The 16,733-nt window shown below is 37.5% G+C and overlaps 2 protein-coding genes across 2 annotated transcripts in view; both read right to left on the minus strand.

Annotated features, from left to right (window-relative positions):
- Window positions 1-2,134: 2,134 nt before the first annotated feature.
- Window positions 2,135-6,869, minus strand: LOC139937492 (uncharacterized). The gene is made up of 3 exons (XM_071932646.1): window positions 6,547-6,869; window positions 3,577-3,809; window positions 2,135-2,882 (listed from the first exon to the last, which is right to left on the minus strand). The coding sequence occupies exons 1-3, from the start codon at window positions 6,686-6,688 to the stop codon at window positions 2,832-2,834; spliced, it is 426 nt and encodes a 141-aa protein (XP_071788747.1). The 5' UTR covers window positions 6,689-6,869; the 3' UTR covers window positions 2,135-2,831.
- Window positions 6,870-12,060: 5,191 nt separating this feature from the next.
- LOC139937275 (corticotropin-releasing factor-binding protein-like) overlaps window positions 12,061-16,733 on the minus strand; it is a 38,290-nt gene continuing 33,617 nt past the window's right edge. Inside the window, exons 7-8 of the mRNA XM_071932376.1 lie at window positions 15,912-16,056; window positions 12,061-14,139 (exon numbers count right to left, since the gene is read on the minus strand). Of these exons, the coding sequence (XP_071788477.1) occupies window positions 15,929-16,056 (128 nt within the window). The 3' untranslated portion in view covers window positions 12,061-14,139; window positions 15,912-15,928. The remainder of the gene's footprint in view (window positions 14,140-15,911; window positions 16,057-16,733) is intronic.

The following is a 16,733-nucleotide window of genomic DNA, read 5'->3' on the forward strand; positions in this document are numbered from 1 at the left end:
GGGGGGGGGGGGGGCTAGTGTAAAAGTTCTTGCACCGTGCGGTTGCAGGAATTATCTTTTTATGTAATAGGCTATAGCCGTGGTTTTTAGCTTTAAAGTGTTTTATTGTGGTATCTTCGTATTTTTTCTTCCCGGCCATGCATATCATCATAGAAATGGCGTGTTCTTTCAAGCTGAGGTTGTCCCTGATGACGGAGGGCCCGCCTGAGGGTCTTAGTTTGTTCCGATCCACTTGGGCCGGCCCTCGGAGGAATTCTTATAATATAAAAGGGAAAAATAGAACAACAATAGCAGGACCCTATAAACCAAATCCGAAAGTTCGCCCCAAAGAGAGGCTTAAAACCACTCTTGGTATGGGGCTACAAGCAGAAAAAAATGTATTTAAAGTGAAATGAACTCAGGGGGGCACCCCCGAGGCAGGGAGTTCCAAACAGTTACGGTACTATACCTAGAATGAATCACACAAACTCCAGCTTTAAAAAAAATAAAACGTTCACATGCATTCGCATGGGAGTATGTAAACATGAATAAAAGAAAGACTCCAACCGTTTTCATAGTGTGCTTATTTATTTACATTATTACTACAGTTGCGTGTTAAATAAGGTTTAACATGTTTTTGTGTGTGTGTTTTTTAGCAGGAACATAACATTTTTATTCCATAAGAAATTTACATCAAGAAGTAGCTTGCATTTTTGACATAAAAGCCCATACACTGCCACAGTTATAGCCTACTGTAGGGGTGACAAGAATTGACCCAGGTTGCCATCTAAAAATCGTAGGGCCTATTGCAATAGGCAAACAGTTATGTTTTAAAAAGTACTACAATGTACTAATTCGATAGTCTTGACTCCATAACGCTCCTTTAATATAGTCACGCCGCTAGAGTGCACTATCGTCTCATAAAACACTGACCAAAATACAACTTGAGCGTCGTGAAACCAAGAATATAGGAGTAGTAAGGATGTGTGGACTTTTTGCAATTCTTTCTTCAGTTTCGACTTTGATTTTGTTTTCTTCTTTTTTTCTCCAACACAATTTTAAACTCCTGGGCGGTTTGGGAGCCAGTGAACAAAAACAAAACTCGCTGGGTCGTCCCGTCAGAGCAAGTTTAGAGAGAGTTGCAACATAGCTACGCCTGCTTTAATTATCAGTGAATTATTCTTATTGAAAGCAACATTGATTACAGTTTTAACCCTGAAATTTTACTTGCTAAAATTATTACCATAAGCAATCCTAGAAGTAAGTTTTTTTGCACCAAAACCCACTGTCTCGTATTAAAAAAGTGAGATGAGCTTTATTTACAGAGACCCACCTTTGGTTAAAGGTGTAATATTATTATGATTGGAGGAGCTGACAAAGTCACCGATAGAGTTCATGTTTTGTGTCATCAACCGTAGGCCTACATGGAATAACAAACCTGTGAAATATTGCCCTTAAAGCCACTGGACACTTTCGGTAAACAGTTATATCCAAGGTCCACACTTCGTGTATCACAACTTCTATATAAAATAACAAACCTGTGAAAATTTAGGCTCATCGGAGTCGGGAGAAAATAACGCGAAAACCCATCCTTGTTTATGCACGTTTCGCCGTGTCATGACTTTGTGTTTAAAATAAATCCGTAATTCTCGATATCGAGAATTGATATTGTTTTTAATGTTCTCTCAAAAAGTAAAGCATTTCATTGAATTATATTTCAAGAGAAGTCTTTCACCATTACCTTCTGTAAACCCTGTAAGTTATTTGTAAATCTGTGAAATCTTTTTTTTTTTTCCGTACCGAAAGTGTCCAATGACTTTAATCCGTTTTACGGGTCCGAGAAAACAGCGAGAGCACAATATTTTACAGCATATAAACAAACAAGGGGTTTCAAATCACATCCTTTCAATCCTGCAATAATATCTTTAATTTCATCATTGAATATTGACGCAATCACTCTGCTGACCGAAACGAAAACTTATAACCAACAACACTAAAAAAAACTTTCAATGATTATCACACTGAACCGTGATCAGGAAAGTTTCTGCTGATGATAGTATAACAATAGAAAGAGGTAATTTCTCACTCGAAGCCTTTTATAGGTATTATCTGAAAGCACACAAATTAGTTGTGCAACAAGGGTGTTTTTTCTGTCTTTATTCTCTTGCAACTTCGATAACTAAATGAGTCAAAATTTGCACATAATTATTATTTGTTATTTTTTGCATATGTTGGGATACGTAATACACCAAGTGAGAAAACTGGTCGTTGACAATTTTATTATTATTACCAACGTGTCCAGGGGTCGATTTCACAAAGAGTTAGGACTAGTCCAACTTAGGACTAGTCCTAGGAGATATACAAATTGCAGGGATAGTCCTAAGTTAGGACGAGAAACTGGTCCTAACTCAAGATAAGACTAGTCCTAACTCTTTGTGAATTCCGTGCCGTTCATGGAGCACTAGCAGAATGATACACACAGAACTATACTTATAACTGTGAAGATTCCAGTGTTCTGATTTTGCTCATCGGCTCAGACACTCGCAGTCTCCCTTTGTACTGTAGTTCAGAGGAGCTTTTTCTCTCACGATGTATCTATGAGCCAAACTCCTTAATTCCGATCATGAATTCTAAACCACTTGCGCCACTAGTGTGTGATAGCAGTCACCAAGGTGTACGGTTGAAGTTGAATTGCTGTGAAGTGCACGTGTGTGATTTGGAAATCCTTGAAGTGGATTGAGTGAATAAACACTGTATGGCAGCTAGACGTCTTTCACCATAATTGTTTCGTGTGATGGTTTTTCTCAAGCTGCTTTCAACACTGATGATCGTCTATTCCCTCTGCTGCATCATCACCTATTGTTCCATATGCCTTCTGAGTTCTTCCTCGTTGTTTTAAATTCCTGCGTAGTAACGAGATAAGAAGACTTTAACATACAATGTTCATATCATCGGGGGGGGAGGGGGCCGGGTGTTAGCGGAAACGCATCCCATCGACCCCTCCCTCTTTATCCATCTCACAACCCCACCAGCGACCCCCCCCCCCCCCCCCCACTATTCTCTTGTCAACTTCGATAACGAATGAGTATTATTTTCACAGAATTTTTATTTTATGCATAAATTATGTTGGGATACTCCAAGCGTGATTACTGGCCTTTGACAATTCCCAAAAGTGTCCAAGTGTCTTTAAAAACTTGATCAGTGTGACCGGAGCTTGTTTTCCTCTTTGTCTTATTGGACAGATGCCATTTCAAATTAACGTATAGAGTAATGCTGTATCTACTTAGGTTACGTTTTGTAAGGAGACAGTCACACAATGCACTGTTATTCCCACAACGATTGTTGAAATTTTCTTATTGAAGAGAGGCTACAAATGAACGTATACGTGTAGTGTATTGTATCAATTTAGGTTTAGTTTGAGACAATCACAATAGTAGGGGCCCACATGATTTTTCCTATACAACACTAATGTTGATTTTTTTCTTATTGAAAAGAGGCCATTACTAAATTAACGTATGGGGTACATGTATATAGGTTTAGTTTAAAAAAAAACATTATAATTGACAACGAGAATTTTTCAAGGATTTGTGCACTTACCTCTTCTGAGCATATATTCATGTGTACGGGCCAGGTTCTAGGATCTCCCTTCCGGGGTAACCCCCACCCGATGGAGCCGGGAATATCAGCCTTGGCCCGGTGGAAAGGAGCTCCAGTAGCTGGCCGGTAAAGGTAAATCAACTCGCTGGATTTCTCAGCAGATACTTCACCGATGCCAATGTATCTGTTGTCTTCGGATATCTTCACGTCCTGATTTTTGCGACCATCTGGACCTGTGGTTTGCAAAAATATTGTTATAAACCGGAAACAAAATTAATAATACAGAATATGCAAGTGGACAACAAGAGAAAGCCAGAGACGTTATACATACGACATTAACAACAACAACAACGACATTAACAACCACAACCACAACCACAACAACAACAACAACAACAACAACAACAACAACAACAACAATAACAACAACAAAACAACAACAACAACAGCAAAAACAACAACAGAAGTAACAACAATATTAACAACAACAGTCACCACAACAATGACGACGTCGACGACAACAGCACCGTCCTCATTTTGATTTGACTTGATTTGATTTGATTTGAAATGGTTTAAAGCCATTAGACACTTTCGGTAAACAGTATTGTTCAAGCCCCACACTTCGTGTATCACAACTTACATATAATATAACAATCCTGTGGAAATTTAGGCTCAATCGGACATCGGAGTCGGGAGAAAATAACGGGAAACCCCACTCTTGTTTCCGCGCGTTTCGCTGTGTCATGACATGTGTTTAAAACAAATCCGTAATTCTCGCTATCGAGAATTGATATTGTTTTAATGTTTTCTCAAAAAGTCAAGCATTTCATGGAACAATATTTCAAGAGAAGTCTTTCGCCATTACCTTCTGTAAACCCTGTAAATTATTTGTAAATCTGTGAACTTTTTTTTTCCTGTACCGAAAGTGTATAATGGCTTTAAAACTCTATTCATTTCGACATTTAGAAGCAGACATTACGCCTTTGACATAATAAAAAAAACATAGAGCTATTGAGACCCATGATTTATGATGGAATCTGGGTTATGCTGATACACGAAAATAATCCAATGTTTTACCGTTGTATATAAAAGTAGGGTGAGCCCGGATCAGAAATAATCCTGTATAGTCTTCTCTTCAAGACGCCTATCAAACTATTGAAGGTTAAACCAATCAACTTTGTGATCGTGTTGTACTTAAAGTGTTTTAATTAGGCCGGTATTCCGCTCTATGTAGAGACTATACCAACTGCTAATTTCAAAGGGAAATGTTTGCTTTGGAGTTTTATCAGATATTTCTATAGAAGTAAAGAGAAAAGGAGATCGTGCTCAAGTGTACTGGCTGAGTAATTAGTTGGGAGTTACCGGAGTGTCGTAGGAATGAACTCATGACTGTGATTATATTAAGAGTCTTAAACGTTCTCCTGCTTCGGCAAGATGTTTCCCTTTTTTTTTAACATTATGAGATAGGGTTCAGTTCAGGTATGGGGTTTTTATTATTCAATTTCTGAAGACTGATATGTTTTTTTGTCCATCCTTTGCAAGTTGTAAATGACATTGGAACTGGATCAAGTATTCTTGCCAGTGAACCAATGAATAGGTCGACGGACGCGGTTTGAAAAAAAAATCGTTACAAATACATTTTTTTTAAGCACAACAAACAGACGAAAACAACAAAAGCACACCCAAACAAACGAAACAACAAACACACCAACAACAAAAAGAGTTTTTTTAACAGAAATACGATTTTTATTTTACGGAAGTTTTATTGCTGCCACATGAATACAAAATATCTGTTATATTATGTACGTACACGTTAAGTCCAAATTGATCGTGTACGTACACTTATTCATGTAGAGGCAATAATGCTTCCGTATAGGTTTTACTAGTCTGTATAATCTATAGGGTTTGCGGCATTGTAAACTTCTTATTTTAAGGTCACTCCTCCTGACAGTCTTCTGTAGTCAATACACAAACTTCAATTTATTATCAAGTGGGTATCGACTGTATCTCTAGGCATAGAGAGGTCGCCTCGTCTTATAATTGTTAATTCTTCAAGACAGAAAGGAAAATCTACCTCCTACCCCTGTGATCTTTATTGATTAACACGCCGAACACACTAAGAGACACAGAGATGACGCAAAAGTCACTTTGTTATCTCTGAGACACGATTGGGTTTCTACCTCTCGTGTGATACTTAAGATTTTGGTGATTAAATCTCGGTAAGTTGTGCCGTAGAGGGAGTCAAGGAGATGTTGGCTCCTCTTGAATAAGATGCCCAGCGTTTTCTGGAGGCAGCTGTACTCCCGTGTGTGATTATAGGGGGGATGGTACATATGAATGTCTGTACTGGTACTGTTTACTGTGGATGCATATTAGTTAGATACAAATTCATGTTGAGGTCCCCGCTCTAGACAATTTGTACTTGCCCTGACCATGCTCTGGCACAAAGTGGCTTTAGAGTTACCAGTTTTACTTGTGGTTCATTATTAAGAGTGGCACACAAAGTAGGTCTACAGGGGAAAATCTCGTGTTAGTGTTTTCCCTCAAACTTGCCGGAAATAACGGAATATTCACAGATGATTTGTAAATTGAAGGGGAAAAAAAGATGATAGTAATTAATTTAGTCTCGAAATTCAGCCTAATTGAAAATAACTGTAAAAGGATTCACTGTCCTAGTGTTGTCAAGAGCGCTTCCCGTGATGTCAAAAAATTAATAGTTTTGTAAAGTTGCCAGACATCAGTCAATCCTGCTCTATGGATAGGGCTGTTACTAACCAACCCGCCCTGTTTTACATGAAACAGCCAATTCTTTGATAATTAGGTCTCAGGTTTTGGGGGAATGAAACTCTCGACTCAAGTGTTCACTCAAATTGTGCCCACTCAAGTCCTCCCATAGGGATAGTTATTGGATTGTAGCTAACTTTGCATACAGGAACTATTTTACAAGCTTCTACTAAAGTATTCCCTTACCTGTAAATACGAGAATTCCCTTGCCCATGCGGTTCGAACCTCTTGCTGTCATCCACGTTTCCCGTGAGTTACTTGATGCGCAAGTGCTCGGCCTAGATTTCCCATGATTGTCCGAAGCTGCTGATGGTGGTGACACTGGCATTTCTTTTATATTTTTTTCTCTAAAAACAGGCTTAAGATTTGACTTAAAAACGAAGAACAGCTTGGCCTAATTTGCGACTTTGCTTTTTTGTACCGTGTTTACAGACGGATGACAACACTGATCTGTTAAACCCACTAGTCGGTATAGAGCATTCACAATGTTTCTATTGATTTTTGTTCCACGCTTGGCAACCGTCGTGCACGATGTATTCCAAATGAATATTTAAAACCAAGACAGAAGTGGGGGTCCATTAAGACCATTCAAAAGGCGAATGACCTTGCATACTGTGATGTGCAATGATGCAAGGAGGGGCGTAGATTTGTAGTGGAACATTGAGGGAGACAAGTGGAGTTGCTTCATCAGTTCTTTTCAACTTAGGCGTTTATAACTTCAGGGAGATGTCTCTCTCACTTTAAAGGCACTGGACACATATGGTAATGTCAAAAGCATTCTCACTTAGTGTATCCCAACATAATGTATAACATAAAAAAATGTAAAGAATTTGGACTCATTTGGTCATCGAAGTTGCAAGAGAATAATGAAAGAAATAAAAACCTTGTTGCACAAATCTGTGTGCTTTCTCCTAGAAAAGACTCTAGGCCTGAAGTCTTTTTCAAATTCACATTTAGTGAAAATTTACCTCTTTCTCAAAAGTAACGTTACTTCAGAGAAAGCCATTTCCTACACAGTTGTATACTATCAACAGCTCCCCATCATTGATCTTTATCAAGTAAATTTGCGTGCTAAACATTTGCTTTGAGCGCGAAGGAACCCATGATTTGAGTAGTAACCAATAGTGTACTGTCCAGTGCGTCTAAAGTGATAGAGATATAACTCTCACTTTAACGAGCCACACTCGTTTTACACAACATATTAATTTAATCAACACAGGACTCTCTCGCAAGTTGATAGTGGCTTAATGCCTAAATTGGTGGAAGAAAGAGAAGCAGGATTATTTGAACCTTGACCTTAAATTAATATGAAACTGCCAGTTGGGCCGAGAGTAAGAGTTATTCCCCGGTTTATTCCCGTGCATGTGTTCATCACAGATCCTCCCACTGTTCTTATATTGGTTCAGGATTGCTAGAAGTTGAATGTACATTTTGACGGCATTTCATTTGAATAATCGATTGCATCTCAACCCCTTCTCGGCTGATACAGCTGCTGCTTGTACAAAGTTCTCTGCAAAATAGCGTTTGGCAGTATTATCTTTTCCGTATTCTAGTGTGGGCAGGACGGCAGATAGTTCGGCATTTCCACATTGTCTGTATTGTTACAAGACGGTTTATACCGGGTGGCAGCCATGGGATTGAGGGGGAAACCTCCACACTCCCCTGGTTGGAAACTGTTGCAGATGAATAACCAAGGTGTATTTATAACACAACTGATGCATATAGTACACACCACTCAAGTACGATACAGGTGAAGCAACAGGGAGCACAATGATGTAAAGAGACCATTCCTATTGCCGTACACACTGTAGGGAATTGAAAATGATTGACTAACGGAACTTGAAGGTTCGTTCGGGACACTTCAGCTGTAACCATACAAGCAGTAAAGATACTTCTCCAATAAGGGTACACAAATTTGTGCCCCAATGTGGGTTGATACTGTAACGTGATTATTCTGGGTCAAGATGGCCCCGTGATGATTGCAATATTATTTCTATACCCCGACAGTCTTCATAATGGAAGAGAAACAAAGATCAAATTGCCACAATCGTACGAGCGTCGTCTGAAATTTATTTTAAATCAACACACGCCCGTGCTATAAGAGAACGTTTTATTCGTGTATCAGAAGTCATCAAAATGTGCCCACCATAAGGATATCGTTTGTCAAAGACTTGCTTGTACCATTACCAAAAACGGCTCACGCAAAGTGTTCAATGTTAACGAAAATTGAATGCACCTGCCCTAATCATAGGCCTTAGGAGGCTAGCAATCAAGTACCCAAATCAACAAGTATACATTTCCTCTTTAAAGGGAAGGTACACGTTTGGTAATTACTCAAAACAAATATTAACTTAAAAACTGACTTGGTAACGAGCCTTGGAGAGCTGTTGATAGTATAAAACATTGTGAGGAACGGCTCCCTCTGAAGTAGCATAGATTTTGAGAAAGAGGTAATTTCTCACTAAAATAATAAAATACTTCTAGATTCCTATCTGAAAGCACACAAATTCGTCCAACAAGGGTGTTTTTTTTTCTCTTATCATTTTCTCGCAACTTCGATGACCAATTTAACTCAAATTTTCACATGCTTTGTTACTTTAGACTTATGTTGGGATACACCAAGTGAAAAGACTGGTCTTTGACCAGTACCAAACGTGTACCTTCCCTTTAAAGGGTCTGTATATAAACGATTGGTAATGACTCTGGAAATTATTGGCAATACAAACCTACTGAGCTCTCTTAACGTAGAAGAGTGAACATTTCACTCACTTGTCTGAGTGGTGTCAGTTTCGCTCTTTTAAGAGTGAAAGTCAATCTGAATCACCCTGTTTGAGTGAAATTTGAAGGAACTTCACTCTAAATCGAGTTGAAAATACCCGTATTTCACTGTAAACAGAGATGTCCGCCAAATGGCTCTTTGCAAGAGTGATATGGCGGGGGGAAAACTAGTAACTTTCCACTTTTGCTTTAAGAGAGTACAACTTGGGCTTCGGATAGTATAATGAAGTACTGCGGTTACGAAAAAAGGATATCACTTTTTTAACCCCCAAAATTTGAACCTGATATGAAACGTTAGTAACAGTTACGTTTATCAGATTGTGTATTTCAATTGCAGATAATTCTTACTGAGAGTGTGAACATTAACACCCTGGATTGTTGGCAATAGGGAGGTTTAGCTAGCTGCACGTTACGTGAGCAAAACCGTTAACGTAAACGTTAGAAAACTCTGTTGTTAAAATCTCACGTTTTTAGCACGTGAAGTAACCATTTTTCACGTCAGGTGCGTACCGGCAGACGTCATACGTGAGCATGCAATAAGCCCCAAGGTGGTGACGTCACCTAGAGACAACACAGTGTTTTGACGTTCACGTTCACGTTTTTGCTCGCTAAACCTCCATAATGTCTCATAATCGCTAACCTCTTTTTGAAATGAAGGAATGTTCACAGGTTTTACAGCGGGGTAGGCCTATAGGATCGGATCAGACAGGGTTCCAGTAATATTAACAAACGTAGGCCTCTACAAACTCTTTAAAGCAACGGCTGGCTTGGTTTGGTTTATGAGTCAGATTAGTCCATCAGTTTAATTGACTTACACAACTTGTAAGTATTTTGGGCACTGATTCGATTTTCGGCTTTGGTTTTGGCTGATGCTTCTTCAGTTATTTTGAAGAAGAAAAAACGCTGAGCAAGGTGATTTTTGAAAAGGCCGTAGATGGCAGGCGTAGTTCTGTGATATTTTTATTATTCTCAGATAAACGGTAAACAGTAAAAAGGCATGGGGTGTAGGCCTACCCCAAAATGGTGTCTTTATCGTGTGCTTGGATTCTCATGAATTCTTTAGACTCACTTGATTTTTTATTTAATTTTTTTTTTTTTTTTTTTTTTTTTTTTTTTTTTATTTTTTTTTTTTTTTTTTGGGGGGGGGTTACTCGCGAGAGAAAAATAATGTGTTAAAGAAACATTAGTGGATACCATCTGCCTCATATCTGGCATGGTATAGACCTACCCACATGCTCATTATTGGAAAAGATCTGGTTACCATATACATGGAGGTAGAATTAGATCTACCTCTATGCCATATATAGGCCTACCCGTAATAACATAAGCTTTGAAAGACATTTTGTGTATACACTGAGAATACACACAGAATAACAAGATGGGTTTTTCATGAATACGAAGACGGATTAATCCCCTTACGAAGTCGGGATGTATTACCTCCTACTCTTCGCTGGCCTCGTAATATTGTATACACTCAACCTTAGTATTTGTTTGGATTGTACAATGTTTGATGATTGCAATAATCATCATTCATTCTATTTTGTTATCGAAACGATCAGACAAGCTAAGATTGGATGAGTAAACGACCAAGGATATCCTTGGTCGTCACTGCCACAATGGGGCATCACTCTACTCAACTTGATTGGGGCCAACTTATACAAATAATATTTTTTGCATGTGTGTTACGTACGGAAGCGTTTTGCTGTGCCACATAGATGAAAAGAGAACAAAAAACGTCTTATCGTGTACGTACACAATAACTTAATACAATTTTACGTACAAGATAAATTCATACTTACTGTGTACGATGTACAGTTGAGATTTTTAGGTTTTTATTATTCGTGTGGCGGTGATATACGCTTCCGTATAGTTAACGTACGTGAAACGACGAACGGGTTCAAACTGGTTGTGGCGACACTTATTCACTTAAAAAAATGCATAACAAACTTGCTTATTTTTTTTTTTTTTACAATATTACTTTTTTTAACAAGTTCATTGTTGGCTACTATATTATCTACAATGAAACGACAGCTTCGTTTTAAAGGCAGTGGACACTATTGGTAATTACTCAAAATAATTATAAATATAAAACCTTACTAGGTAACGAGTAATGGGGAGAGGTTGATGGTATAAAACATTGTGAGAAACGGCTCCCTCTGAAGTTACGTATTTTTTTCGAGAAAGGAAAAATTTTCCACGAATTTGATTTCGAGACCTCACATTCAGAATTTGAGGTCTCGATATCAAGCGTCTGAAAGCACACAACTTTGTGTGACAAGGGTGTTTTTTCTACCATTATTATCTCGCAACTTCGATGACCGATTGAGCTCAAATTTTCACAGGTTTATTATTGTATGCATATGTTAAGATACACCAAGTGAGGAGATTGATCTTTGACAATTACTAACAGTGTCCAGTGTCTTTGACGTTAAGATCATGAGATTCAACAGAACAATATTCGACTTGCTGTTGTTGTTATCTTTATTGTTTTATCTGCTCATTCTGTTTTGGCATCAATAAAAATAATACTAATTATGATTAAAAACACACTGATATTTTTTATTAACATATTGTAAATGGCCGTGTAGGCCTCTGCCATGCTGTTTGAGAGAGAAACAGTAATCCTGGTGGTAACGTTGAACCATGCATTCACAAATACCTTCTTTCCATCAATTTCTGCAAAACAAAAGTAATGACCTGACGTTTCGACCCTAGCAGTGTCTTTTATCTTTTATTATTTTAGGCTGTTTGTGAGAGGGGGTATCGCGGGGGACGTGGCCGAATAGGCCTACACTGTCTCCAATTTCAACTACAAAATGGCATGTTATACACACGCGGGATAATTTAGTCCAATGTGTTTTTGTTTTTGTTTTGGGGTTTTTGTTTTGTTTTTTGTTTTTTTTTGTTTTTTGGGGGGGGGGGTTTGGGGGGGGGTTCTTTCAAAATGATGTTTAACGATTACACACTTCAACACATCGTTGTACGTTATGACAAAATCATAAAGAAAATCCATTGAAAATTTAAATTTTCTTCAAAATCCAATTACTTATAGTAGTCTGCAATAACCACGCTATGTTATTTTGGTGTCATAAAATGTCATCAACTCTACAATTGTTGTTGTAACATACTGATGTTTAAAAATAGTACACTCTCGAATAGACTGATTAATTTCACGATGTTTTTATTGACATTTGAATGTGCTACGGGATACACAATGCAAATCAATGCTACATTATTCAGTTTCATAAGGGCCTTTTCACACGACAGCAATTAAACAAGGTCCCTTGCTTAAGTTTAGCATGGTTGCGAAATTGTACCAAACGCATCTTGTATGAAAGGACTAAGAACGGCGAATTTGATATTTCACTAGTGACCTTGGATAATTCAAACACTGTGTCATTTCACACGAGGTGAAATTTCACAACCATGCTTAAATTAAGCAAAAGACCCCTGCTAAATTGTTGTCGTGTGAAAAGGGCTTTGGTGTATCATTATTGTACCTTCTGTGCGCAAGGTGACGGGGGAAATACTCTCTCTTTTAATACATAAAACAATATAAGCATTTATAATAGAAACTGTATCTTGCACATAACCAACACCTCTATTAAACTTCAAGAATTTAGATTATGGTGAACAAATGCATCTATTTTATGCCTGTATTGTTGTTTGTTTTATAACATTAACAGCTTTATCAACTTGAGGGCTCATTCTAATACATTCCAGCTATAGACCCTTATCACGCTGTCACCATTGTGGTCATGTTCCCTGTTTCCAATAACAGTAATTAATGCCAAAATTCATTGCTCGTGGCACCAGACTATTATTTCGTCCAGCCTCGGTTTGGTTACAATGAGTTGGAATGGAGTAAAATCAAGATGGCCACACCGTGATTACGGTCTATCGTGAAGAACCCACGGAATCTCAAAAGGTTGATTGCTGCAGTACATCCAACAATGACTTTGTAATATTTAGCTTCGGGCGGGAAACACATGTCCGATTCAGTCAAAGTACTTTTATGCTAAAGACGTTCGAAATTCAAGAAAGAAAATGAAAAATAAAGAAAAAAACCTTCAAGCGTTTTTGAAATGTGTTTATTCAAATCAATTTGATCAGCTTGATGTTTAGGTGCTCAGGATACAGCTGCATGTCAATCTATTGAGTAATCTGAAACTCAACTTGTCAAAATCCTCAATCGCAAATATTGACTGAATGTCTTCGAAACATGCCTTCCCATTGTCACAAGGGAACACATAAAGATCTGTTCACTCAGACAAAATGACAAGACAAGGTTTTGTTTTTCTAAGACTTCTATGAAACATTTGATAGAGTTTAACATAGACGAATACATTTGAGGTTTTTTAGCAGGTCTGAAAAATGGAATGAATTTCGACTATCAGAGTTATACAATTACCTATAATTAGACCAGCCTGCAGCATGTAATACGATAAAATAGTTTTTAAAATAATACACTGTTATTTATTAACGATGGGTTTTTTTTTCCACAACACCTCGAACACAGAAACAACAGATGTAAGTTTAACCGTAAATTTGAGCAAACTGAAGCAGTCATCGTAGAGAAAGCAGCCCAGCCCGTTCAACTAATTAATGCGTAACAAATCGTTCACCAGTTACCAGTTTATTTCAATTGAAAATTTATCTTCACGCCACAAATAAAAATAGTTTTATAATTTGTCAACACCTTTCTTCAGATAAGACAAAATAGTCGAAGGAAGATGGGTTTAAATACTTTTACTGAAATTTACATAAATAATAAGAGTACATACAACTGTTTATTATATTTATGTACAAATAGAGTGTAAACACTGATGAGCGATGGTCCCAAACTGGTTCAGACATAAAACTTGCCACCGGAACTTTCAAAAGCAATGTACAACCGTATTCTTAAATTCATGATTCATGTCTTGAAATAATTCAAATTCGATGTCCTTCTGATGTCTGCATTTGGTACTCGACACACAATACTGTCGGAATTTCAAACAGCTACAGAGGAAAAAAGACAAATATTTACCATTCAATAGTGTGGTAATAATAGGCCCCCTCCTGTGAATCATAATTATTGCCCTGTTATTGACTAAAATATCAGAGCAAGTATAAAAGTAATCAGAAACTATAGTTTACTTATGTTTCAGGTTCACATATGCGACCCTTTCTTTACTTGTTCTTATAATTATTGATTATGTCAAGAAACCCATATTTCCCATCTGGGAATATCACGGTTTCTATTGAGAAGAACTCCCAAGCTCCAAAGGAGAAGGAAGGACGCGAATAACAATAAATGACAAGTTTATAATTGAGTTAAGTTTCTCTTGTTGAGGGAATAATAGGGAGTGTAATGGCTGAAATAACAGCATGGTACATCATTGGGAATAGGGGAATATCACCATCGTATCCCCCCGTGAAAACCGCACTATCATCGGCGCCGATTTGGGACTTGGCACCGCGTGAGAAGAACGGATGCGGAAAAACAAACGCGATGTCTCACAGCTGCAATTATTTGAAGATTTTGTATGTACGTCATGGGGTAATTTCATCTTTAGAGCGGACAATTCGCGCGTAACAATTGATTCAGAGAGACTAACCTAATAGATTGGCTCGTAAGAATTCTTGTATGCCATATCTGCCCGCTGGGCCTATAGAAATTAATGTATACGAATATTCACTGGTTGATTGGTTTTCCAAACTTCAAAATAATTTGATCAGAAAGAATAACTTTACTCATTTACAGAGAAATAATCCAATTCGGTGAATGTCATGCCTTTGCTTTTCAAAGTAAGAAAGACGGGTTATTCTGTATTGAAAACACACTGTTTTTTCTATAAATACAACCCGTCCCTGTAAGCGAAAACAGTTTCATCAATATTTCTGGCTATTTTTGAGTCTGTCTCGCTGTGTGGGCGTTTTGATTTTAATCTAAATTTTAAAATATAGCAGCAAACTTATTTCAAACAAACTTCTTGCAGTTACTATATAGACTTTCTTTCGCAACGTCACAGCCCGAGGTTTTGCCAACCGAGGTTTAAAAACTATGGAAAGCCATTAATGCAAAACAAAAACAGATGACCAAAGTTTTAAACAGTGTCACACAAACATTCAATAATTGTGCTGAATTTGTTGGAAACGAAGCCACCAATCATTGGAAATATTTTTTTAATGTAAACTTTACAACGTTGAATTTTGTTGGAATATCTGTTTGAACACAATTGAATAATATGCTGACATTCAGGTGTCCATGCCTACCAGGGCCCAATTTCATAGAGCTGCTTAGCATAAATTTCTTCCTTAGAAAATAGGATTACGAACCAAATTTCCACGTGATTTGCAGGATAAGCAAACAACAGCTGAATACCAGCAACAAGAAATATGCAACAATTGGACAAATTTGTTGGTAACCCTGTCTTAATCATGGAAGAAATCTCAAGCTAGGCACATTTTTATGCTTAGCAGCTCTATGAAATTGTGCCCAGAGCAGTTTGTTTATCAACAATAGAAATTTCAAAATTACGAGCTATGTCATTGTTTTCTGTTGTATCAACTAATGGTTTATGTTGTATCAACTTATCAACTGGACCCAATTTCATAACTGCTTAAGCACACACAAAAAACAGTCCTAAATAATTATGCTTACCGAAATAAGGTTACCAGCAAAAACACCATACCACAAATTGTTACTGGTATCTTGGTCATTTCGCTTAGCAGAAAATGTTTAAACAATATGTTATGCTGAAGCCTCTTAATGTGAAATTGACCCTTACCTGTCGACTGCGACTGCCTAATACACGGAACACTCGTTTATTTCTTTTGCTTCTCGCGTGAATATGAAAGTGAGTGAGTTTTCGTAGAGACCGCTGGATACCAGTCGAACCGTGGAAAACTGGCACATTAGGGGGATGTTGATACCTGTAAAAAAGGAAGAAAAAGAATAAGGAGAATGAATAATTAATCCATAGTTTGAAAGATTTCTATTGTGTTATATTTTGTTGACAACACTGGCCACCATTTTGTACGGGCGGTCTTGAAAATCACAACACATTAATAGAGTCATCTTCCTTCATTTGACTGTTTGTACATAAAATATTACAACAATGTGAGCTTACAATACAGGTAATCTAACAGATTCATTTTATACATTTTTTTTTTTCTTTTTTTGTTTTTTTTTTTAAAGCCGCTTGTACTTTTACCAACCACTGCTGTCAAAATTGTCGACCACTTAGTAATACCTTGTTATGGATAACGGCACAAGTTTTCCCCAGCCGTGCAGATTATTCAAATCATTTTGCAAAGCTATTTCTTTAAGCTTCAGTTTGATATGGGTAGAATGGTAATGAACCGTGGGAAAAGTAAAATAGCCCACGGAAAATGTCGGTTATATATTACATTTGTGATGATATTGTCCATAGAGTGAGATGCAACATGGACCATTATGGATGTATGGGAAACATGTCCGCAGAAAAGAACAGCAAATTACAAAAAGACAGTTGTGAGAATCTAGAATAGAATTTGACACAACACCACGCCACTGCATCGCACCTACAAAAAATATCTATGAAACATAAAATAGATTTTTCAGTTAACCT

This window comes from Asterias amurensis, chromosome 5 (genome assembly GCF_032118995.1).
Source record: "Asterias amurensis chromosome 5, ASM3211899v1".
NCBI classification, from domain to species: domain Eukaryota; kingdom Metazoa; phylum Echinodermata; class Asteroidea; order Forcipulatida; family Asteriidae; genus Asterias; species Asterias amurensis.